This window comes from Nicrophorus vespilloides, unplaced genomic scaffold, assembly GCF_001412225.1.
Source record: "Nicrophorus vespilloides isolate i.1.1-1 unplaced genomic scaffold, Nicve_v1.0, whole genome shotgun sequence".
Taxonomy (NCBI): Eukaryota; Metazoa; Arthropoda; class Insecta; order Coleoptera; family Silphidae; genus Nicrophorus; species Nicrophorus vespilloides.
The window spans coordinates 219,202-242,879 of NW_017097769.1; the positions used below are offsets into that span (position 1 = coordinate 219,202).

The following is a 23,678-nucleotide window of genomic DNA, read 5'->3' on the forward strand; positions in this document are numbered from 1 at the left end:
AGTAATCAAACCAATTTCACAGCTCAAAACTCCCAATTGGGCCACGACTTGGTCACAAGCACAGATTAATTATATAAACCAAAACGAATTCAATGTGTGCACCCGATTAACGCGCACGTGCCGACGTGATAAGATAAGCACTCGTTTCTAATACGTGACACTAACCTACGCCAGTCTGCTGATGCCTGTTGTCTGCCAATACTGACTGCTATAATTCCTGTTGTCTACCATCTCAAATACCCGACTCGACACATTTGTTGACGAATAAATACCCCACAGTTATTCAACCCAGTCCGACAACAAAACATGTCTGTGTTACTGACCTACCAATCTAATGATATTCTATAACTGTACAATAAGCAACATCTAGACCGAACATAGACAACTTGTCTACATCCTATTAATAATAATGCGGATACATTTTAAAATAGTAAATACTGTAATACGCACCTCAAATGTATATTAATTTCACAGTTTATGTTTGAGTAATTAAGTAAATGTATTAAATAATCAGATCTTTCAATATCACTGAAACTGGAGTAATCGAACTGAATACATACAATACTAATCAAATTTGGACTGATTGAAGCCTTACTATGCTATAATTGTATAATTATTATAATAAATATTGTAAAATGAATTATTAGTTAATTTCTCTATGTAATTTTAAAACAATTTGAAATATATATTATTGTTATTCACACAATCACAAAATCACACAATAAACTTATGAGATAATTAACAAAATGTATTAGCCACACTTATGACTAAATATTATGTTATATTTTTTTATATATCTTATTATATCTTGTAAACTTCCTTTTTTTAATTTACGCACTATAAGATGCACTCAAATTACAAATAGATTTCTCTGCGTAAAAAGGTGCTTCTTCTACAGGGCTCGTGTGCCCTAAGCACCAGTTAAGTAGATGACGTTGGTGTATATGATCCCCAAAACCACTGTGGGCCATAGGGACTATGCCTGGTGTGCCTAATAGATAAGACAGTCTTGGTAATATGATCCAAACAATATATAAACTCAAATATCGATAAAACCGAATTGAATGTCTATTAATATTATATAAGTTTGTATACCAATCATACCATGACATAATACTAATACTATTAAAACTAATATTTAATTTTCTTATAATGTACCGATTTTTTCAACTTTGTCACTAATTAAAAAAAACTGATTTTATATATTTTTCATTGTATTGCCTTAATGAAATGATAATTCATTAAAAAATTGAATAATATTATATTTTACAAAATTTGTTCGTCACTTCGATCGACGATTTCAGCAAATTTTCTTTTTTTAAATTAAATATTCAAATATTATACAAAAAAACTTAAGTCAAAATTAAGGCTCAGAAATATTTCTTTTGAAGCCTGATGTTTCCATTATAATTACTAACATTTTTATAGACAAAATACTGACTTAATATTGACCAGAGTATACAAATAAAAGAAATATAGATTCCAACAAAATATAAAAGTAGATAAATAAATATAATTAAATTAATAAGCAATAACAAAAAATAATTAATTATCTATCTCGCAAAAGGTTTAGGCCCATGAAGAATTTTAATTTCGTATAGCAAATTTGGCAAAAACCTAGTTCTCCATAGTTACAGAGTGATGCAAGTATTATACGTGATCCGATGCTAATTTAGCAGTAATATAAGCAAACGTTAACATCTTTATATTGTTTGACGTATAAATTAATGAGTGATTGAACAATTATACCATATAATGTGATATTTAGTAAAATATTTATTCATTCAAAGAAATGTAGTTTGTTTATTCTTATCTAAAGTAGAGTGTATTTTTTAGATTTGATTCAATAAATTGATTTCTCTATATAATTTTAAAACTGCTTGAATGTTTGTTTTTATTTTGAATACAAGACATATAACAAATTTATGAAACAATTTTTAATAAAACAATTTTTTGTTTTCAACAATTTTGGTCATTGTTTTTCATATTCTTGAGTGAAAAAATATTTGTCTTTAATTATACAAATATAGGCTTTTCTTTTATATAAGTATTACATACAGTTATTATCAATATATAGAAAATTTTAGTATGAATAAATATTTTTGTACTACACCTTTTACACGGTACTTTCTTTACACGTTTTCGTTTGTACACGGTGTACGGTGGATAGTTATACTTTAAAAAGTACTTCTTTACTGAAATTGTATCTAGATTATTATATCTTTATATCGATTGTTGCATACGTCAAATATATGCCTAATTTTAACTTGCAATTACACAAACAATTATTTTGAGTTGAATGTGCATCTTCCATATAATTCATGTAATCTGTTGAGTTTAGACGTATTTAAATTCATACATTTCACAATTGAATGATATTATATCACAAGGATGTTTTTCCTGTTCCTTGAGTAGTTTTATCAAAATAGTGAATACTTTTGCTATGTTTTTTATTGATATTTACTGTAAACAAAATTATTAATGTATTTATACTGATCAATCAATCACGAAAATAGGATTAATGAATGTGATAAAATGTATAAAAATATAGTTAATAATAACAAGTCTATGTTCTTGCTCCATTTAAATATCAAATTATTGTTTTCTTCACATCCTACAGTTGATTCTGCAAATGGCGTAAAACTACCAAAATCATTTTAATCACAATATTACTAGTATTTGCGAAAGTTCTTTTATTTTATTATTTAAATTAATTACAAACTTTAAGGTTCATTTTAATGATTATTTAACAAAAAAATAATAGAATATTTTTTTAAATATATAAAAACTGGAAATATCTACAAAACTATCATAACTGAAGCTTACGTATGTCTTCGCTATTAAAAGCCTTTATTTTTTCATTACAATATGTCAAAAAGGCAATTGAATTTGACATTGACAAAACGTCAAAAATTTCAATATATTATAAAATAAGTCAATCATTATCATTGCAATTAAATTAAATTTTAGATAAAAGCAAATTTGAAATAAAATTATTGTTAGAAAGAACTTTTATGTCGTATAATTTTATTCATAATCTGTTCATCAATGTGAACATTGAGTAAATTTAAGATCGCGGTTGACATGAAATGGATAATCTTTCCCGGTCATTGTCCATCGACTTGGCTGAACTTCATTCATTTGACTATCCATCTGTGATGAACAATGGCCCTATTGCTGCAAGCACCGAGATTGCTCACAAAGGGCCTCGCTTGACCAGGATTCGAACCGGCGCCCACGAAATTGTGACGACTTAATCATTCCGTTATTATTCGCCCTAATAATTATAATAAAAATCAAGTGTTCATTGCGTAATTTATTATAATTTGTATGATTTTGTTAATATTATATATTATTGTAATTAATAATTAGAAATTCGGGCAGAAAGACCTATGGTCAATAGCCCTTTGTATCAATTTACTTTTTTTTAAAATTAATTAGAAATAGAAACATTTCATAAAATGAATAATAATTTAAAGATACAAAAAAAAATATATTTAAATTATTTATATTCCTAGGGCAGAATAATGGGCTGTAAAAAACAAAACAGAAATGTAGAAAGGACAAATAAATTTTGTAATTATATGTTTATATCGTTATCATCTTAATTGTTTTTACTATTATCATGATGCAAATTTAAATAATTAGTTAATTTAAAATTCACATATGAAATTCATTTTAATAATTAAGTATAATTGTTATTAATTAAGCGTAAATTAATTTAATTAGAATTAAAATTCATTAATAATCCTAAATGTTTATGTATTTTATTGTTAAACAAAATATGCTTGTTGATATTTCCTGTGTTTTTAATTAATAAAGAGACTGTTATTAATGCAAATTCATTGTATTATTTATTATAATATGATATTGTTTGTTTTTAAATTACATGTTTGGATTAATCTTGGAAAAAGCCAGTAATCCCCTAAATGATTAATGTCGCTGAATTTCGACAAAAAATCGTCATTAACAGGAATTATACAATTAGCAATTTAAATCGCGATTTCGTGAATTGCTATTTCTATACGTTTCATTAGTCCGACGAGACATTGAACCATTGTCATCAATAAAGAACGGACGTTTATCGCACTCTTATCAAGCCTTCGCCGCAGAATAATAACAGTTATATGCGTGTAAAATATATACGAGTAAAAAAAATATATACGAAAGTTTAAGCTTTCTCATTAGAATCTTAATTTATTTTTTTATATCGATTTTATATCCGTGCTATTCCTGCTACTGACAGATATTAAAACGAAGTTCGAATCCTTCCAAAAATTTCCATACACGATAAATATGCTGATAAATTCTTGTTCATTTTAGTTTTTTCATCTCGCAAACCACTTTTGACAGCAATTGTTGATCAGTATGACGCAACCATTGGACCATCCAAAAAAGTACATTTCTGCTGCGCCTGTAGAAACGTAATCTTAATTATCTTGTTAATAAGCGGAAAATTGCAAATATTATTGATACGAGTTTCGATCGGAATTGCTATAATTGGATGGTTTTTAGGATTTATTTGGTCTTGGACGTCCAGAATAGATTTATCGATTTGTTAGACTCGTAGAAATGTAAAAGAAAAAAAGGTATTGTTTCCATGCGAAGATTCGCGCAGTGTTTTTGGAAAAGAAAAAATTTTAAGGCGAAGAAGAAAGAAAGGCGCATTCCGTTTTGTTTTGTTTTTTTTTCTCTCTCTCGCCGGTACGCTGATAAGTGTTCGCCTACAATTTCAGCAAAATGTACTTGCAAAAGGGGGATAATGCAAGAAGACATTAAATTTTTTGTTCTTCTTCTCGTTCACTGCATTTGCGACAGCTGGTGGGGAAGCACTGGATGGACGGGACACACCACGATGGATGAAGCGTGCAAGTGGGTAGGAAAATAGTAGGAGAGAAGGATTTGCAAATCACTCGAAGCTCCTAACTCTCCGAAGATTGACCTGCGAGTGTGGTGAATGTGTGCGAGTGTGTGCGTGTGTATGCGATCTGTGTGTGTGCGTGTGTTTCGTATGGTGACAGAGACAGAGTGCAATGGTCAAGTGAGAGTGACCCAGTGAGAGGAATGGTTCTGTACTGAATCGTCGCGCTCTCCGAATCCAGAAAATTTTCATGCAATTTGGAGGTAATCTATATTTAGCACTTATCCAATATTAGAGAAGCTGTTATCTGTTCGAGAGATGGGGACATTAAAGTTTTGCCTAACGTTCGCAAAATTGCGATTCTGCTGTTGCTACTCACAGTCGGACGATAGGAAGAGCAAGGCGTTAATAAAGGAGCGATAATTCCCAGAAAGTTTACCTGAAATTTTGTACTTCTGGGTTCCGGAAAATCCAATTTTATGGTCCTTGTATACCAAATTTACAAAAAATAATAATAATAGGTACAAACTATAATTGTAAAGAAACTAACAAAAAAATAGAGACTAAGCAACGAACCTACCTACCGCAATAAGCCTTCTTTATTTTCGCTTTCTCCTCAATTTCGTTAAACGTTTTGTTTCTTTTCAAAAATAATTATCTTTTTTGCCCTTTTCGATACCATCTGCAACCGTTCCCATATCGATACCCTCAAGGTACTTTCAATAGATGTAACTTGAACCGGGTTCAGGTTACATGCCTATATAAAGGTATCAATTTTCGGGTGCATTGCCTCATTCGGGGTGTACATTTTGAACGTTCCAGAGTGCCACCCTTTTATCCAAGATGCGATTCAAGCCATGCCTGATCATTTGTTCACTGGTCGTCTCCTTAGCAGAACTTGCACAAGCCTTCACCATCATCGACTGGGATAAGCAGCAGGCCTTCTGCGGCCACCGATTCCCTGACGTCCTTTCCAAGTACTGCCTCGTACACAACTGTAAGTAGTATCTTTCGCGACATACTATTACTCTTATCGCTGATATGATTTTGCGCGAACCAATTAAGATTTCCCCACGGCCGATCGTTTGTTATTGTTTATTTTGGAGACTACAACAAAGCACGATTCATTTCTTCTCTCCTTCTTTTGCAGCCCCGGACCACAACGTCGGTGCCTACGGTGGCACGCCCAAAACTCCAAAGCAGGAATGCTGTGATAAATACTGCTCAGTTCGATACATTCTCATCAATTACTGCACCAGAGTCAAAGAGTAAGTTATCGCATACAAATGCATCCGCATATTTATCTCCTATTCTAATTATAAATATTGAATTTAATTTTGAGCTAATTTTCACTCAATAAAGTACCAAAAGCATTTCAAATAATTACCGTATTTTCTGATTTGGGTACTCAAATTTATTAAATAATTAAAAAAAAAAAATTTTAATAAGATTTATATATAATCAATTAAAAATAACAAAAGCATTATAATAATTAGTATATTTTTCCTGATTAGCACTTCTTACCAAAATTTATAAAAAAAATCGATACTAAGAAAATTATAAAACATTTATTTGATAATTTTAGCAGAATCGATTAGAAAAATTAAATATTATAGTTAAGCATTGAAGAAATTATCTTATATTTTTTTATAATAAAAAAAAAACAAAATCGATTGTACATTGATTTTTCTGGTACGTCTTATAGTTCGAATATTAGAATTTCAATTATCGTAAATAGTAATAAGAATAATAATTCAATAATCCTATTAACAGTTAATCTTTTTTGCTTAATTATTATTGTTGATGTGTATGAAAATTTTTAATATTGTTTTTTTACTGCTGCAATAAAGATTATTATTAAAAATAATAAAAAATGTATTTATTCATGTAATGTCTAATGACCAATATTGTTGATGTAAATAAAAAGAATAATAGTAAGGTCAAGAATAAAAATGAAATCAATAGTCTAAAAATAATAATAAAAAAACTTCTAAACAAGTAATGGATATCTAGTGGAGTAGTCAGAGTCATAATATTTAATTTGTTGCGTAGTTAAATACATTATTTTAAATATTAAGTTGGAAGGAAAGACTTAAAATTATTCCACATTCACCTTACTCTATTTTCTAATCTAAATATATCAATGTTTATATTATTATGCAACATACATTATGTAAATAATTATATTTATGTCTGTAATTATACAATTACATAAATTAGTTATGCAATGCGTATTAATCTCATTTAGCTGCTGTTATAATAAAAATTAACCCATAAATTTGTAATAATTATTTATCTGTTTAATACAGATGCAGTGATGTTAGAAAATATGTTCTCATTTTACGAATTAACGCTTCATTATAGTTAACAAAAAATTAAATAAGAAATTTAAGAAATATTTTTTAAAATGTTTCCAAATTTTATGTTATTATATTATAATAAGTAAAAGTTCAGCTTATATGAAAAATATTTTTTTTTTGTTGCAATAAATACTTTCAAATAAAATTTGTATATTAAAATATTAACAACAGCTTTAATATAATCATTAAAATAAACGAAAACTAAAATAAATTGAAGCATTTAAAAAGTAAATTAAAACACGGTTGATTCTTATAAAAAAAAAGCAAATTTATTGCATTGATTTGAATGAAATTAATCATCAAAATTAAACTCTTACTATCTACTAAAAGAATATGAAATAACAATAAATTAATAAAAATGAAGAAGTAGTTAAAATAATAAAACAAATAAATATGCTTTTTTTGTTTTTGAAAAAATCTTCAAATATTTTGATCAAATAATAAATTCAGAAAACTCAATTCATAGGTAAATTCAGCGCCGCAGCAAGGGCGTAACACGTTTAAAAGCGTCAATTGCGTTGCTAATAGCATTGTTTTATTAAGGGCGGGGGCGCAAAGGAATATTTGGGCCCTATAATTTCTTGTGCAAGTTTTACTTGCTGCTGAACTGGATAAATTAACAAGAAACACTGTAGAAATTATTTATTACTTATGTAATTGAGGAAAAAGAGTGAAAATTATATTCAAATTAAATAAATATGTAACGTCGGTTAATGAAAAGTTTCATCTATTAAGTATGAAATTTCATTTGTAATTGGGGCACGTCTTATGGATTTTTATTTATATATTTTTTTTGCAAACATTTTCTTATTATTTTTTAATGCGTCTTATAGTAAGAAATATAATATATACTATTTTCTATTTATTTATCAATATATGTTATGTATTAATTTATCTTTTTTTATATTGATGATGCGGTCCTTTTGGTGGTCCTAGGACCTAGGGGCTGGTTTTGCGAGTGAGCTGTCTAGTAGTTAGTTTATGTTGTATTAGTTTAAAATAGTTTTTTAAAATTTAAATAATAAAAGGTACAATTTTGAATATTAAACCAACTTTATTATATAAATAAAGAAACCCTTTGTAACAGTGAATTAATTTTTCTTTTTAATATTTATATAAATAATTTTAAATTTTTATTCATATACAGGTATCCCCCGACTTACGAACTAGTTCGTAAGTCGAATTTGTTCGTAAGTCGGGGGAATTTGAAATATTTCAAAATATACTTACCACACTTTATCATGGTTTTTACTGTTATATATGTTAATATATGTTTTATATATAAATATATGTTTTTAATATATGTTTAATATATAAATTTCATATTACTGATTGCATAAATTTGGAAAAAATAGATTAAAATGAAGAAAATACTTACTTACAAATATTTTTACACAATTTTTTAAGAAAAAAACGACAAAAATATTATATTTTATTAAAGAAATTATAAATATTTGTTTGAACAGTTATTTTCTTATCACTATACTTGTAACAAGTTAGAGCTTTTAGAACTTTGTTCGTAAGTTCGGGAGTTCGTACGTCGGGAGATACCTGTATTCCTGTTTCAAGAAATATTATTTTTAATTTAAAATATACAAACATTGTTAAATTGCAGGTTTGAAATAATAGTTTACAAACATTCAATTAAATATATTATTTCATTAGTTGTAAAAGGGGACACCTGTGCGTCAAAGAAAGTTCTTGGAACAACTCGAAACGACGTTTTATTATTATTGTATTTTTATTACTATTATTAAAAGGTGCGTTATTACACATGATTGGCGTTTGTATAATGCATAAAAGAGACGGCAACAATTGCATTCGAAGTTAATAATTAATAAATCACGTAACATCACAAAAGGGCGAAAATATAATTTTATTTAATGCTTTCACAATCATTCATTTTTTTTGGTGATCTAACAAACCAGTGAACTTTATGTATTAATATAAATCACGAGGCTATTTTTAGCACTAAGCTTTGTGGTATTTATTACTTCAAGTCGAGTGCAAAGGCGCCAATACGTATTATTTTGATTTCATTTCAGATGATCATACAAAAACTTTATCTAAATATTGTTTGTTCGCTTGTTTTTCTTTATTTACTTTAGATATGTATTGAAATAATAGCAGAGATTTCTCTCGATTTATTTATTTATAGTGGTGATTAAAAATCCAGTAAACAAGCTGTGTTTGAAAAAAAAAAGTAGAAGCGCCGCGCTGTTTCAATATAGACTTGTTTTAATAATAGATTACAATAGTTAAGCAACGTTCGTTCCGGTGTAAATTTGAATAGGATTTAAAAACTGTTTTCGAACTATAAACAAATGTAATGATTGATCTTTGCTACATATTTGAGCGGTAGCAATCAAAATCCCGACAACCGAAATACCTCAATCAAAACATAATCATAACAAACATAAATCCCAACAGTATCTTTTATTATAATAAAAAAATACTGTCGGGATTTATGGTTGTCGGTATTTGGATACTGTCGGAATTTCGAATATCGATTTCAATATAGATCCATATTTGAGTGTTGCTATTGTAACATCAAATACAACTTTCACGTGTGTACTAATTAAAGAAAAAGTTAAGCAACATCTAACATAGAATTTACTTGAATGGGCTTAATTATTTTTTTTGATACAAGTGTAAAATATGAAAATAGTTTAAGTAATAGTTTAACAGATATTTGATGTTGTTTTAAAGTTTTAAAGATATCAAATAAATTAAATTAAATTTAAAGTTTTCATTCATTTCGATTGTTACAGTTTTTTTTTTATTTCAGGTATATTTTATTTATTGTTTTGTAAAAATATATAAAAACTTTTTTTTAATATTAACATTTTAAAACTGTTTTTCTTTTTTAAATTTTGGTGTTTCTATATTTTTTAATATAAGACTTTTGAGTGTTAACTCTTTGTGGGACAAGGAATTCCTAAATTTTTAGACAACTGAATCAGACAACTTCGTCAACTGAATCAGCATCGAATGGTAATTCCTGTACATTTTCTAGAAAATTATAATAATGCCCCATTAGGCATGTTCAAAAGGAGCGACAATACGTGTCAAAGAGTAACTAACAGTAACAATTGTATCAAGCGCAATTCTTACAAAAGGATTAAATTGTATGTTAATGCATTGTGGATGTGGTAATATGATTTTGTTGTTGGTTTCAGAAATTTTATGGAAAAGTACAATGAAACGTGGGAGAAACCGAAATCCGATCTGTTGAATGAAATCGTCAGGGAATCGGATAGGAAGAGGACGGATAACCATCCTGCTGCGCGAAGTATTATAAATACAATGGTAATGAAGGGGGTTTCAAAGTCTAAAGGTAGTGGTTGCAAACGTAAACGTCCGCAACGAAAGAGAAATAAGAATGGGACCAAACGCAATTGCAGGAAGCATCGCGCCACACCTAACACTAATAAACCATCTCCATCATCATTAACACCATTAAAAATCACAAAAACCATACGAAAATCAAGGCGCAAATGTATCTGCTGCCGCCAAAAGAGAATCAAGGTGATAGATCATTCTAATAACAAACAAAAAATAATCATTAGCCATAACAACAATAATTCATGTTATTAATACATATAATATTTCATTTTTTTCAGGCGCCAAAAATTCATCAGGATGCCAAACTGGGCATCGAGCAAGGTCACCAAATACCTATTAATTTGGACTTCAATATTAAAGACTTTATAAACCAATGAAGTGATCTTCAGCGCCAACGATGGTATTAATTTGAATTACGTAACTGAGTTGTAGTTACTTGCTGTGATTTGTATGTATTGTGTTTGTCCGTATAACCGTTTTTTTTTACACACACCTAATTATTAAATGTTGCTCTCTGAAAAGAAACAGAAGTATTTTTGGAAGGTGCAACCTATTTATTGTTTCGATTACTTTAAGTTTTAATATATTTAACGATGTAAATTTTTTATATGTACTTATGTGGACTGTATTTGTAAATAAAATTTAATTGTCGTGATCATTCATAAATTTGTCCAAATAAATTTGACATTTTCATTGTTAAAAAATGTTTTACTACATTTAATATAATTGTATATAAAAATATTATAATTCAGATCAAATTACTTCCATGAATTATATAATACGATAATTTATGTACATATATTACAGTGAATTTGGACTGAGCCGATAGTGGTTGCTGTTCTCGAAGATTTTTTTCATTCCCGGGATTAAAAGTTCGTAAAATCCCGGGATTTTTCTCAATTTGTATATACGAGTCTTCGTTCCTATTGTTTCATGTATTTTCAGCTCTTTTTGAATTATATATAGGTTTATAGAATGCTATGATTGCATTTGCTAAAGAGAAACTTAATAAAGATTTGCTAGTTGATGGGAATGTTTCATTAATCACTTCTACGAAATCACTACGTTCATATTGTTATTCTATACGTATCCTTGTATGATGACAAAAAAATCTAGTTAATCAAATCTTTTGCATATTTAGTAGCAATATTATAAAATTTGGTTGCCTGTTTTCATTATTACTTTAAATTTTGAGCATGATTGTTAATATTCGAAGTTGGGATTACAGAATCAGCCGGAATTTCACGAAAGCAAAATCTCGGGAAGTACCCACTATATGGGAGGTATTGCTGTATATTGTTTCCAATCCTGTGATAAAACATTGCATTCATCGAAAATATTGATACTTTTCACATAAAATCTTTTGTTGAATCCTATACTCATTTACAAATTTGTAAGTAGACAATAAACTGACATCATACAAAAGCTAAAATTGTTTGATTAATTTTGAAATAAGAAAATACAATGATCAAATTATACTTATTGTTAGTAATCTTATAATACGCATAAATGTACAGAATATTTTTAAGTTTAGTTATTTTCAGTATAAGCTGGATAACCTTATAAATAATCAAAATTAATCCCAACTGCTCTAATTAAGACAGAAAGACCTATAATAGTCGTTTGCAGCAAATTAAATTTGTTTTATTTTTCTTATTATGTTATTTTGTTGAGTTTGTTATTGCAATGGATACAAATGCAATAATCGTAGACTTAGAAAATTATCCAATGATTTAATCTCTAATGACTATGTGATTTATCTTATATAACAAGTCACGTAATATTGATATAAAATTCCATGCAATTTATAATATAATTGAAGATAAAGTAGAAATATACAAGCAGAGTTTTAAAACAATTATAATTAATTTAATAATCATAACTTCTTTTATGACTATTTTGATAAAATTGATAAAATTAATCATTTTATTGTTTTTATTTTCTATAAAAATGTACCGCACAGCATTTTTTTGCTATATAACCGAATCGAAAAAGTAACATAATTTTAAAAGGCCATTGTAGCGACATGCTTACACTATAGCCAGATATGGTTGTATTTCCTTCCATTTTTTGAAATAAAAGGCATTTTCCCATATATATGAATGCAACCAAATGTACACATATTAATGGTTTCTTTTGTAGTTTATTTAGTTTTTCTACATTATATTTTATTATTAAACAGAGTAGATGAATTAAACTTCTTTCTATTTATTTATAATTTATTATAAAATAAATAAAGTATTAAGCTATTTTCTATCATTCATTAAATTTTATTCTCAATTAATACAAAAACATATTTTTAGTTTACAATTTACCAAGTGAGGAGAGTAAAGACGCGAAAGAAGAAGTTCACAATTTATTGTTTAATACTATTAAGAAAAACAAGTTTTTTTTATAATTTATTTGATAGTGTACTTTCTTTTGAATTATACAAACGAACGAACATCAATTTGTTTTGAAAAAATTGTCGATAATCGTTTCTGCAGTTAATGTAATTACGTAATCTTATTACATCAGAATTAATTAACAAGTGATAGAAGTTATAGTAAGTAAAATTTAACGTTCTTTTACTCTTATATATTTTGATTAAGACTTTCAATTTAATTTTAATTAAGTTTAGAGTTGCAATTTTTGAATTTGATTTTGCTATAAAACATTTGATGTTTATACCTTCTAAAAATATTTAAACTAATTTTGCAAACAGTCTTAAAAAAATACCTATAAAAAATCTCTCTTAGAAAATAAATTGTAATTAAGCAAAGATAATGAAAATTACTTTTCTTAAACATGAATTAATATAAAAATAATGTATTATATTGATGTTTATTACGTAAGATTTACAAATGTTAATAGTAAAATTATTTATTAAAAACACAAAATATTATAATGTGTCGCATTACAAAGGGAATTCAAATATAATTTTGTAAAGGTAAAAGAAAAGTAATTAGTATAGATTGTATACATATATTTTTTTTAATTAGTGACAAAGATATAATATTTTATAAATAAAACAATAATTGTATTTTTCTGATGTATTAATGACAGAAATTAGTAAAGATATGCAATTTCATAACACCAGAAGATGAGAAGTTGCATTTGCTTAATGTCACATCACTTTCATGTCACAAGCAGAAACATTCAATTCTAGTGACACGTAGCCGCAACAATAATAATAATTTGGGCCACAATACCAACAATAATTCAATCAACAAATCATCATTTAAGTCGTATTCGTTTTATTTAAGTTAAAGAAGTAAGTAGAAAACAAATTTATAGTTAAGTAACTTGAGAACTTATGTTATATAGAAAATAATACCAATGTATAACCTCAACTCCAGTTTATTGAGATGACTAGGAGGCTATGATTTCATATGTTGCTTGAATTAAAAAGATATTTTATTAAATTGTATCCTAATTAGGTGAACTTTCTATTAAAACTTTGTGTTAATGATTTTAGCAGCTTGCCAAAATGACTGCCATCGAGCAGCCATGTTACACCCTAATAAACATGCCCTCAGATTCTGAGCCGTACAATGAGATGCAGCTGAAAATAGATCTAGGTAATTATAAATATAATAGAAAATTGTCTTTGTTTATTAATATTGTCTTGATATTTTAGAGAAGGGTGACACAAAGACAAAAATTGAGGCCCTAAAGAAGGTTATCAACATGATATTGGCTGGAGAACGTATGCCAAGTGTGCTGATGACTATCATTCGATTTGTGCTGCCATTGCAAGACCACACCATCAAGAAGATGCTGCTTATCTTCTGGGAGATTGTACCAAAAACGTCAGCTGATGGAAAACTGCTGCAAGAAATGATTTTGGTATGTGATGCATACAGGAAAGATTTGCAGCATCCCAATGAATTTTTAAGAGGGTCCACTTTGAGGTTCTTGTGCAAGTTGAAAGAGCCAGAACTTCTTGAACCTCTGATGCCAACAATCAGAGCATGCCTTGAACACAGGCATTCATATGTGAGGAGAAATGCTGTGTTAGCAATTTTTACAATCTACAAGAATTTCGAGTTCTTAATACCCGACGCGCCAGAGTTGATTGCTACACTACTACTTGGAGAGAAGGATATGTCTTGCAAGAGAAACGCATTTTTAATGTTGCTGCACGCTGATCAGGATAGAGCTTTATCTTATTTGGCTTCGTGTTTAGATCAGGTTAACACTTTTGGGGATATTTTGCAATTGGTTATCGTCGAGTTGATTTATAAGGTGTGTCACGCAAATCCCTCGGAACGTTCGCGTTTCATCCGTTGCATATACAATTTACTGAACTCTAGCAGTCCGGCTGTAAGATACGAAGCAGCTGGAACTCTGATCACACTTTCAAATGCACCAACAGCTATCCGGGCTGCTGCAAGTTGCTACATAGAGCTTATCGTGAAAGAGAGTGACAACAATGTTAAATTGATCGTTTTGGATCGTCTGATTGCTTTGCGCGAGCATCCGGCGCATGAAAGGGTACTACAAGAATTGGTTATGGATATCCTTCGTGTTCTCTCGAGCCCTGACTTGGAAGTGCGGAAGAAGACCCTCGCTTTAGCATTAGATTTGGTGTCTTCACGCAATATCGAAGAGATGGTTTTGGTTCTGAAGAAAGAGGTGTCCAAAACTCACGACGTTGAACACGAAGATACTGGAAAATACAGGCAACTACTCGTCCGCACATTGCACTCCTGCAGTATTAAATTCCCAGATGTGGCAACTACCATTATTCCCGTATTAATTGAATTCTTATCTGACACAAACGAATTGGCCTCCGCTGATGTATTGATCTTCGTAAGAGAAGCCATACAGAAATTTGAAACTTTACAACCTTTGGTTATTGAGAAGCTACTGGAAAGCTTCAATGAGATTAAATCATCAAAGATCCATCGCGCGGCTCTTTGGATTCTTGGAGAATATGCAGTGAACACGTCCGACATCGAGGCTGTCTTAAAAGCTATTACTTTTACCTTAGGCGAAGGGTCTTTATTAGAAGCTGAACAACGGTTGAACTCCGGTGAAGTTGTTGAAGAAACTGGAGCAAATACAACAACTCAAGGTAGCAACACTTTGGTTACTTCCGATGGAACTTACGCCACTCAATCGGCTTTCAACACAACTCAGAAATCCAAAAAGGATTCTCGTCCACCATTGCGGCAATACTTTATGGATGGTGATTTCTTCATCGGTGCTGCATTGGGTACCACATTGACCAAATTAGCTCTACGTTACGGAGTCGCTGTTTCAGCAGCCAAAAAAAACCAGTTCGATGCGAAAGTTATGCTTATCATGGCTGGTATCATTCATCTAGGAAAATCTGGATTGCCGACGAAGGCTATAACAAACGATGACAGTGATCATCTTCTATTCTGTCTGCGCGTTTTGTCCGAACGCACCGAGAAGATTATCAATATATTCAGTAAGCAATGCCGCGGCGCTTTGAACGACATGCTGACGGCTAAGGAAATCGAAGAAGTGAGCACACAGAAAGCTAAAGAAAAGCCTAATCATAAAATCCAAGCTGACGATCCGATTTCATTCATGCAACTTCAACCGGATAAATCTGGAGAGTTGGGAGAGAACGTGTTTGAATCATCCTTATCTCAGGCTTTGGTGGGCGGAAGAACTGGAGGAAATGAACTAGTTTCCAACAGCAAATTGAACAAAGTCACCCAGTTGACAGGATTCTCTGATCCGGTGTATGCCGAAGCTTATGTTCACGTTAATCAATACGACATTGTCCTCGATGTTTTGATCGTAAACCAAACGAACGACACGTTGCAAAACTGCACTTTGGAAATAGCTACATTGGGAGACCTCAAGTTGGTGGAGAAACCGCAGCCGGTTGTTTTAGCTCCCAAGGACTTCTGCAATATTAAGGCCAATGTTAAGGTGGCTTCAACAGAGAACGGAATCATCTTCGGAAACATCGTTTACGATGTAACTGGCGCCGCCTCAGATCGTAATGTCGTTGTACTCAATGACATTCACATTGATATCATGGATTACATAGTTCCTGCTTCCTGCACAGACACCGAATTCCGCTCGATGTGGGCTGAATTCGAATGGGAGAACAAGGTATCCGTGGTCACATCGATAACAGACCTATCTGAATTCCTCAAGCACCTGGTTACGAGCACCAACATGAAATGCCTCACCCCGGAGAAGGCATTGTCTGGTCAATGCGGCTTTATGGCAGCAAACATGTACGCAAAGAGTATTTTTGGAGAGGACGCTTTAGCTAATTTGAGCATCGAAAAACCTTACAATAAACCCGAGTCTACAGTCACTGGACACATAAGGATCAGAGCTAAGAGCCAGGTAATATTACCTTAACATTAATTTACTTTCTCAGACATTAACGATTTATCTGTTTCAGGGCATGGCTTTGAGTTTGGGAGATCAAATTACTCAATGGCAAAAGGGGCAAAGTAAAGTCGTGGCTGCTTAATGAATTCCAATGTTTTAATAATGTATTTTCCATATTATTTTCGTATTTATATATAATGAAAGAAAGATTTTATGTTTAACCAGAATAAAATAAAATGTAGATTTTAACGTTGTTTTACTCTTTTTTTTCTTCCATCAAATTTTAAAATTGTTTTTATCTCAATAAAATTGAATAATTTATTACTTCTTTAATTTTTGTCAACACAACCTACTAAACTAAGCCATAGACTAGTTTTTGTCTCTTAAATTCGTAAACGTTTCAATAGTTTTCGTTTCCAAAGGACGTTTTCTATATATTACTAGAATCAAACCACGCACGATGCTATTTCCAGTGTCTTAAAATGCTATTTCGGTTGATCTACATTTACACAACATACATTAGTCAAATGTACATGAATATATCAAGGTAGCAACATTTGACTGTATTTCCATAAACACTGCTTTGATATAAAAGAAGTGATAGATAATTTGGGAATTTGTAAGAAGGAATATAGTGAGAAAACTAGAAGTATTTCAATGAAATAGTTAACATTATAATTGAGTAACCTTGGATAAAATAAAATACATTATTTAAGTGTAATATAACAGTGAAATGTGTTGAAGCGATAAAAATATATGGGAATATTTTTTGTTTCTAGCTTTACGGTTGAGCAGCAAGAAAATATGCCGCGATGTTTGTTTCTATTGTTATAATTATTAGTTTGAACACAAGAAAGAAAAAAAGATAGATATTCAGTGAATTCAATAACCAGAGGAAATATTTATATTTTGCTCAATACATGTATATTCAGGCAAATAAATTAGTAACAATAGAAAAAAGAGAGAATAAAACAAGTAAATGAAATTTAAAACTTTTTACAATCTTAAAATAAATATATTAGAATAGACATTTTATTCTTCTTCCTCCTCTTCCTCTTCTTCCTCCTCCTCTTCTTCTTCCTCCTCCTCTTCCTCTTCTTCCTCCTCTTCATCTTCGTCCTCCTCTTCGTCGACCTCAATTTCTTCCTCCTCTTCCTCATCTTCTTCTGGTTCGACTACAGGCTCCTTGAGGGGTTCATCATCCTCATCGGCGGCGGCTTTACCTTCCTCCTCGCCTTCTGGGGTTTCTGGGTCTCCGGCCTTCTTGCCTGGCCTTTCACCGAACCACTTGGGAAGCTTGCCTAAGTTTAAAAATCACAATTAATAAATTTTCCAACATTTGTGTTATAATAGTAAATTATTTGAAAGTTCGTGTTGTGATGTTAGATAATTTTAATTCATATTATTACACAGATCCTTACTTTTTTGTCTGGAATCGAATTGGCCGAACTTTTCTTTCCAGGACTTTTCGCTGGTGTCCTTGATGAGTTCTACAAGACCCTGTTTATGTGTAAGAAAAGGTTAGAACATTGTAACACTCGAGACAGATACAGTAAGATTTTCTTAACAAGGGGAACGAAATTTGTGTAATGTGTTCGGGGACCAACAATACACAGTTAGAATTATTATTTTGATTATTCCTTGTATACGCAACACATTGAATAAATGAGAAGAAAAAAGGAAAGCTGTATTGTGATTTTCTGTGTGTTTTATAGTATACACACTTACGTCGTGACCTTTCCATAAACTCCGTGATTCTTGTCTTCCAAGCTTTCTCATTACCTTCCAGCAATAAACTATCAAAACCCTAGGCGTGATAGAAAAAAATGATTTATATAAAAAAGTTTTAAGAACAAAAAAAGACTATCACATTATTTCCCCTTTATAAAATAAATAATAATTAAACGTAATTGATTGAATTTGGTCTGATATGTTTTTTTTAAAGGGATTAAATCCTAATACTTACACCTTCGAAGAGTTTCTTCTTGTCGTCGTAAGATCTGGTGTCGACGCGACGTTCGTATTTGGAGGCGACTTGGATTTTAGGCTGAAAAGATTATTTGATTTTAAGTAATCTTCATTTTTAGTTTTTTCTTTGTTTCTTTAACATACTGGGTATTTGCCGGTGAGGGCTTCTGGGTCCAAACCCTTCTTCAAGGCCTTGTGCCTCAGTTGTTGTTTCTGCCTTTCCTTCAGTTCTTTAAGCTGTTGAAATATAATAAATTAATATTTATGTTTCAAGTGATTAAGATTCGAGTAATTACATCGTAGTCTTGACGTTTCTGCCTTTCTTCCAAATCGTACTTTTCGGTTTCCAATTTGACTATACAATCCCAGAGCTCAATGGCCTTCTCTCTGAGTTTAGCTTCACCCAAACCGTCGAGGTGCAAGGCCTTGATGCGGATGGAAAGAGAGATTTTCTTTTCTTCCTCAAGCTGTTCCTTGGTCTTGTTCCTTTCAATTTGGGCAGCGGAGAGGTTAGCCTGTGATCATTAAACAATACATTAAACATCGTTCTCAGGAAACGTGAGTTCTTTTGTGAACATACGGTGGCGTCCTTCTTGGCAATGGTGAAGTTGGGGCCCTTGGTCTTGCTTTGGTCCTTGAGAGCTTGCATCATAGCTTGACGCTTCTTCTCGGCCTCCTCAAGACGTTGCCTCTTCTCCTCAATATCGCGTTGTTTCTTCTCTTCGATTTCACGGACGCGACGCTCTTCCTCTTGCTTCTTGCGCTCGGCCATCTTCTTCTCTTCCTCAGCCCTGGTGACCTTGCGCTTGGCCTGCTTTTCCTTCAACTTCTTGAGGTCATCCTCTTCCTTGGCGCGCTGTTTACGCCATTCTGTGATGTATTCCCTAAGTTGTTCATCTAAGTCTGATCTTTTTTGGTCTTGGCGCTTGATGAATTCTGGATCGCCGGCTTGTTCCCTAGAAACAAATCGCAATCAGCACACGAATTATCCGATGAATTGTAAGCTGAATATAGCAGAAGTTGATGGCTCTGAAGATCCTCGAGCATATTTCGTTATAATAGAAACTGCTCTCGTGAGAAGAATAAAAAAAATAAAAGCTTTTTCAAAAAAATGCTTTCAGATTGCGGCCAGTTGGAATTGATGTCAACTTACTGCTCTTCAACGACTCTTCTCTCGACGTGCCTGTTGAGGTTTCAAACGGGGTCACGAAGTAGGGGGGAGACAAAAAAAACAGAGAAAAATTGTACAAAACACATTTTTACAGTAAAAAAAATAATAAAATCATAATTGTGAAAGGTGTGAAACTACTACAAAAAGAAAAGAAAAAAAATGTTGCATTAATTGATCCTTAAAACTAAATTAAAAACTATTTTATACCACAAGGACAGTATTTATACATGTTTCAACTACAACAAACGTGGTGCAAGTTGAGAAGGGGGAGGGGTTGAGTCTAAATACTACTTACTTTCTGTAAAAAAGAAAGAGAAAATAGAGTTACTTAAGTTAATGAGCTGAGTAATAAAAAAAATAGAAAGCCTTTCGAATTTGGTGGTATCTAAAATTTGGTTCAATTAATGCCAATTGTTTCCCTAAACTTTTCCAATTTTCTGCGCTTCATGCAATTTATGTATGCAAATTTATGCATACTTAAATGCATGTATTGTTTTTTATTTGTATTTTTTTTTTTGGTATAGACTAAAATTTGTTCGATCCTTACGTTTCCACGATTTCTTCCTCTTCCTCCTCTTCTTCGCTAAAATTTGGAACAAACAAAATTAGTAAGACACGGACATGTTGAACGTATTTTTAGCACTTGGTAGCCACTAAGCAATCACGAAAATACATTTTACGAGGGCAACAAGCAGAGAGCATAGAAGAGATTTCATCTCAATTCATCATTTATTTCTACTTACGAGTAAACTTCTTCTTCGTCGGACATGTTGGAAAGGTTTTTAAATTAACTCTGTAAATCAAAATAGAAAAAAAAACGAACATTACTTTCAAGTTACACAATTTGGATAGAGTACAACTATTGCGCATTTGGATCCTTTTCTAATGATTAATCATCGGTAATTATTTTAGGCAACGATAAAATTGATCTTGTTTCCAAGTTCCATCTTAAATACTAATCGTCTTCAATATAAATCCAAGATTTAGTAATCCAAAGAATTGATTGTAAATATTTTAATGTGGTAATCATACTGAATCCTTTAAATCTTCAAATATTTGGAACTATGGGAAGTTTCGTAAGATATGTTGAAAAACTCGGTTTCGTTTTCATTCAGATAATAGTAGGCCGCGTGAAATCCACACCGAGTTCGACGGAGCAGACTGTATTTGGCGTCGCGACGCGCTTAGTTCTATTCTTAGTTCTTCGTTCAGCAGCTCACCATCCAATTTACGAGTAGCTCCAAAAATAAAACTGTTAAAAGCGAAAAAACAAACGAAAACAACATCTTCCGCCGGGCACAGAAAAATAACAAATTTCAAAATAATTAAATAAATAAAAGAAAAACAAGACTAATATATTGGAATTACATAATTTGTAGTCCGATTCATAGTTGATAAACCCAAGTTAATATTATGAGATTAACGAAATCTGAAGTCTGGCTTATACTAATGTTTCAAAGTATTTAGTAAGTGGATTAGCACAAATATATGAAAAGTGTTTATAATTAATTGCCGTGACCCAAAGAAGTGTCTAAGAAAATATATGAATTTAAGAATTGACCTATTTCTGGAAATGTATCTCCATTAAATTATTAAAACTATAAATCTTCTATAAACTATTTGATTTGAGCGAATTTTGAGGTCAAGTAGTTATGCAAACGCGGTCGAAATATTTTTACTGTAGGGTTTAGATTAGTTTTGTAGCTCAGGAATGTTGTATAAAGATAATCCAACTAAAAGTAGCACCGTTCAATCTATTTTTAGAGTCAGCTATGTAACGCAACTGGTTTATAATAAGTTTACCTAATAATTTAAAGTGTTTTTTTTATAATATTATAACAAATTTAAATACTAGCTTGTTGATGTTATGTAATAGATTTGAGCGTTTCATTAAAACTATAAAAATTCGCGTTGATTTGATTCAATGATTGGATTGGAAATTATTGATTATTTGCATTGTTTCTAGTCGTATAAAATATTAGATTTGTGTATTATAAATGTAATAATAAGTTAAATTTGAGATGTGGGATAATTACGTAACGTCGGATGCGAAGACCAGTGGGATATCGAAAAGTATTGCAAAATGCAAGGCTTCAGGATGATCCTAAAGGTGTGTTTACGAACTGTGTTAAGAGTTCTCAGTATATTGGAAACAGTGTGTATATGTAAAGTGTAAAATGACAAAGTCGTACTCACATTTAAACAAGACAAAGAGCGGGAGGAGCACCGCACAATCCTAGGAGTCTGCAGTGACTGAGTAAGAATCCAACAGGAACATCCTTCGGGATAACTGAGTATATACCTGCGTGCGCATCGACGCCCACGCCATTTTTTTCCCAATCCTTGCATTCGCCAACGATATCTGTTTTCATTCCACCCATCCGTCTGTCCTTTTCTAAACCGCAGGCCTACTTCGAATCTGGTTTCCATTTCGCTTTAAAATTAACTTTTTTGTCCAAATCGAACTTGTTTTAGTGTAAAAATGTAATGCAACGGGGTTCCGAATAGTTATTAATACACGATCAGTCTAAAAGTGCAAAAAAAAAACCCCGGAGGAAAAAGAAAAAGAATGAAAAAAGAAAAGAAAAATAGAAGTGGAAAAATGGAAATGAAACGGGCACTACCGACGCGCATATATATTTTTAATTCTCCACCAGAAGGAGTAATTGTGAACCTGGGCAGTAGTAGGCTTGCCCCAACTATTTTTGGATTCCGGTTTATTGCAATTTACACACTGTTTACACAGGCCTACATTTGCATCCAGTTCTGTTTAGACATTCTTCCAATATTGTAAACATCTATTTCGAATCGACTCTTTCGTGGAGCCGATATAACCCTGAACCTGCACCGATATCTTGGGACTCAGTCAATTATTACACATATCGCAAAATGATTCGATTCGATTACATAAATATTTTTTTAATATTTTCCTGCTTGAGATATAATACCAATAATAATGGCGGATGCGCCGGGTCGTTTAAACAATCAAATTATCAATTTCAATTTCTCACAAATTATTATTTAATCACCAACAAAAAGATTATAATCCATTAATTAAAATGATATACTTTTTAATATATATTATGTTTTAAAACCAATTTATTTAAAAAAATATAAAATAATTACAGACAAAAATTACAAATTAAAAAAAATATAATTTATTATAAATAATATAATTACAAAATGTATCATTAGAACCAAGGTCTTTCTGTTCTCAAATATTAATTACTTGTTTAATGACAATAATTGTTCGCAGTATAAAAGATACATTTTCAGATTTTTTATAACAAAGTTTACGATTTATCAATATTAATAAATCAACCTTAGTTGCATTAAGATCAAAGGGTTATCTATAATAATAAATAAAGACTTTTTATATCTATTTTTACATTATATAAAAAAAAGGTACATTTAAAAAATGTTTTAATATACTTTTTTTAATTAGCGAACTTAATTAAGAAATGTGAACATATTTATTACAATTTCAGTACTATTTAAGTAATTTACTTAACAATTGTTTCAATTTTCATTTTAAAATAATCAGTTTCACATAAATTGTTTATGAAATTTATCAATAGGACGTTTTGTATTAACTAAAAGATTTTTAATTTAGAAACGAAAACTGTTAAAAGTATGAATAATTACAATATTGTATTAATTTCAG

At 30.8% G+C, this 23,678-nt stretch overlaps 3 protein-coding genes and 1 long non-coding RNA gene across 9 annotated transcripts; 2 read left to right on the top strand and 2 right to left on the bottom strand.

Annotated features, from left to right (window-relative positions):
* The first annotated feature begins 4,668 nt into the window (after positions 1-4,668).
* Positions 4,669-11,184, top strand: LOC108560928. Of its 5 annotated transcripts, none has more exons than XM_017918649.1 (5): positions 4,669-5,124; positions 5,684-5,858; positions 6,012-6,129; positions 10,401-10,749; positions 10,845-11,184. In XM_017918649.1, exons 2-5 carry the CDS (start codon positions 5,705-5,707, stop codon positions 10,941-10,943), a joined length of 720 nt encoding a protein of 239 aa, XP_017774138.1. In that variant the 5' UTR covers positions 4,669-5,124; positions 5,684-5,704; the 3' UTR covers positions 10,944-11,184. The 5 variants fall into 5 exon arrangements, with proteins under 5 accessions (XP_017774138.1, XP_017774141.1, XP_017774140.1 ...); XM_017918652.1 differs by having other exon boundaries at positions 10,401-10,530; XM_017918651.1 differs by lacking the exon at positions 5,684-5,858.
* Positions 11,185-13,658: 2,474 nt separating this feature from the next.
* Positions 13,659-17,096, top strand: LOC108560942 (coatomer subunit beta). Of its 2 annotated transcripts, none has more exons than XM_017918669.1 (4): positions 13,659-13,819; positions 14,024-14,126; positions 14,186-16,887; positions 16,946-17,096. In XM_017918669.1, exons 2-4 carry the CDS (start codon positions 14,036-14,038, stop codon positions 17,015-17,017), a joined length of 2,865 nt encoding a protein of 954 aa, XP_017774158.1. In that variant the 5' UTR covers positions 13,659-13,819; positions 14,024-14,035; the 3' UTR covers positions 17,018-17,096. The 2 variants fall into 2 exon arrangements, with proteins under 2 accessions (XP_017774158.1, XP_017774159.1); XM_017918670.1 differs by having other exon boundaries at positions 14,027-14,126.
* Positions 17,097-17,907: 811 nt separating this feature from the next.
* On the bottom strand, positions 17,908-20,616 carry LOC108560940 (troponin T, skeletal muscle). The gene is made up of 9 exons (XM_017918668.1): positions 20,562-20,616; positions 20,310-20,312; positions 19,997-20,026; positions 19,424-19,799; positions 19,140-19,358; positions 18,988-19,080; positions 18,842-18,922; positions 18,297-18,375; positions 17,908-18,176 (listed from the first exon to the last, which is right to left on the bottom strand). Exons 4-9 carry the CDS (start codon positions 19,613-19,615, stop codon positions 17,908-17,910), a joined length of 933 nt encoding a protein of 310 aa, XP_017774157.1. The 5' UTR covers positions 19,616-19,799; positions 19,997-20,026; positions 20,310-20,312; positions 20,562-20,616.
* Positions 20,617-20,752: 136 nt separating this feature from the next.
* LOC108560941 lies at positions 20,753-22,309 on the bottom strand. The gene is made up of 2 exons (XR_001890997.1): positions 22,211-22,309; positions 20,753-20,807 (listed from the first exon to the last, which is right to left on the bottom strand). It is a non-coding gene; the product is annotated as an uncharacterized LOC108560941 (long non-coding RNA).
* Between the last annotated feature and the right edge of the window lie 1,369 nt (positions 22,310-23,678).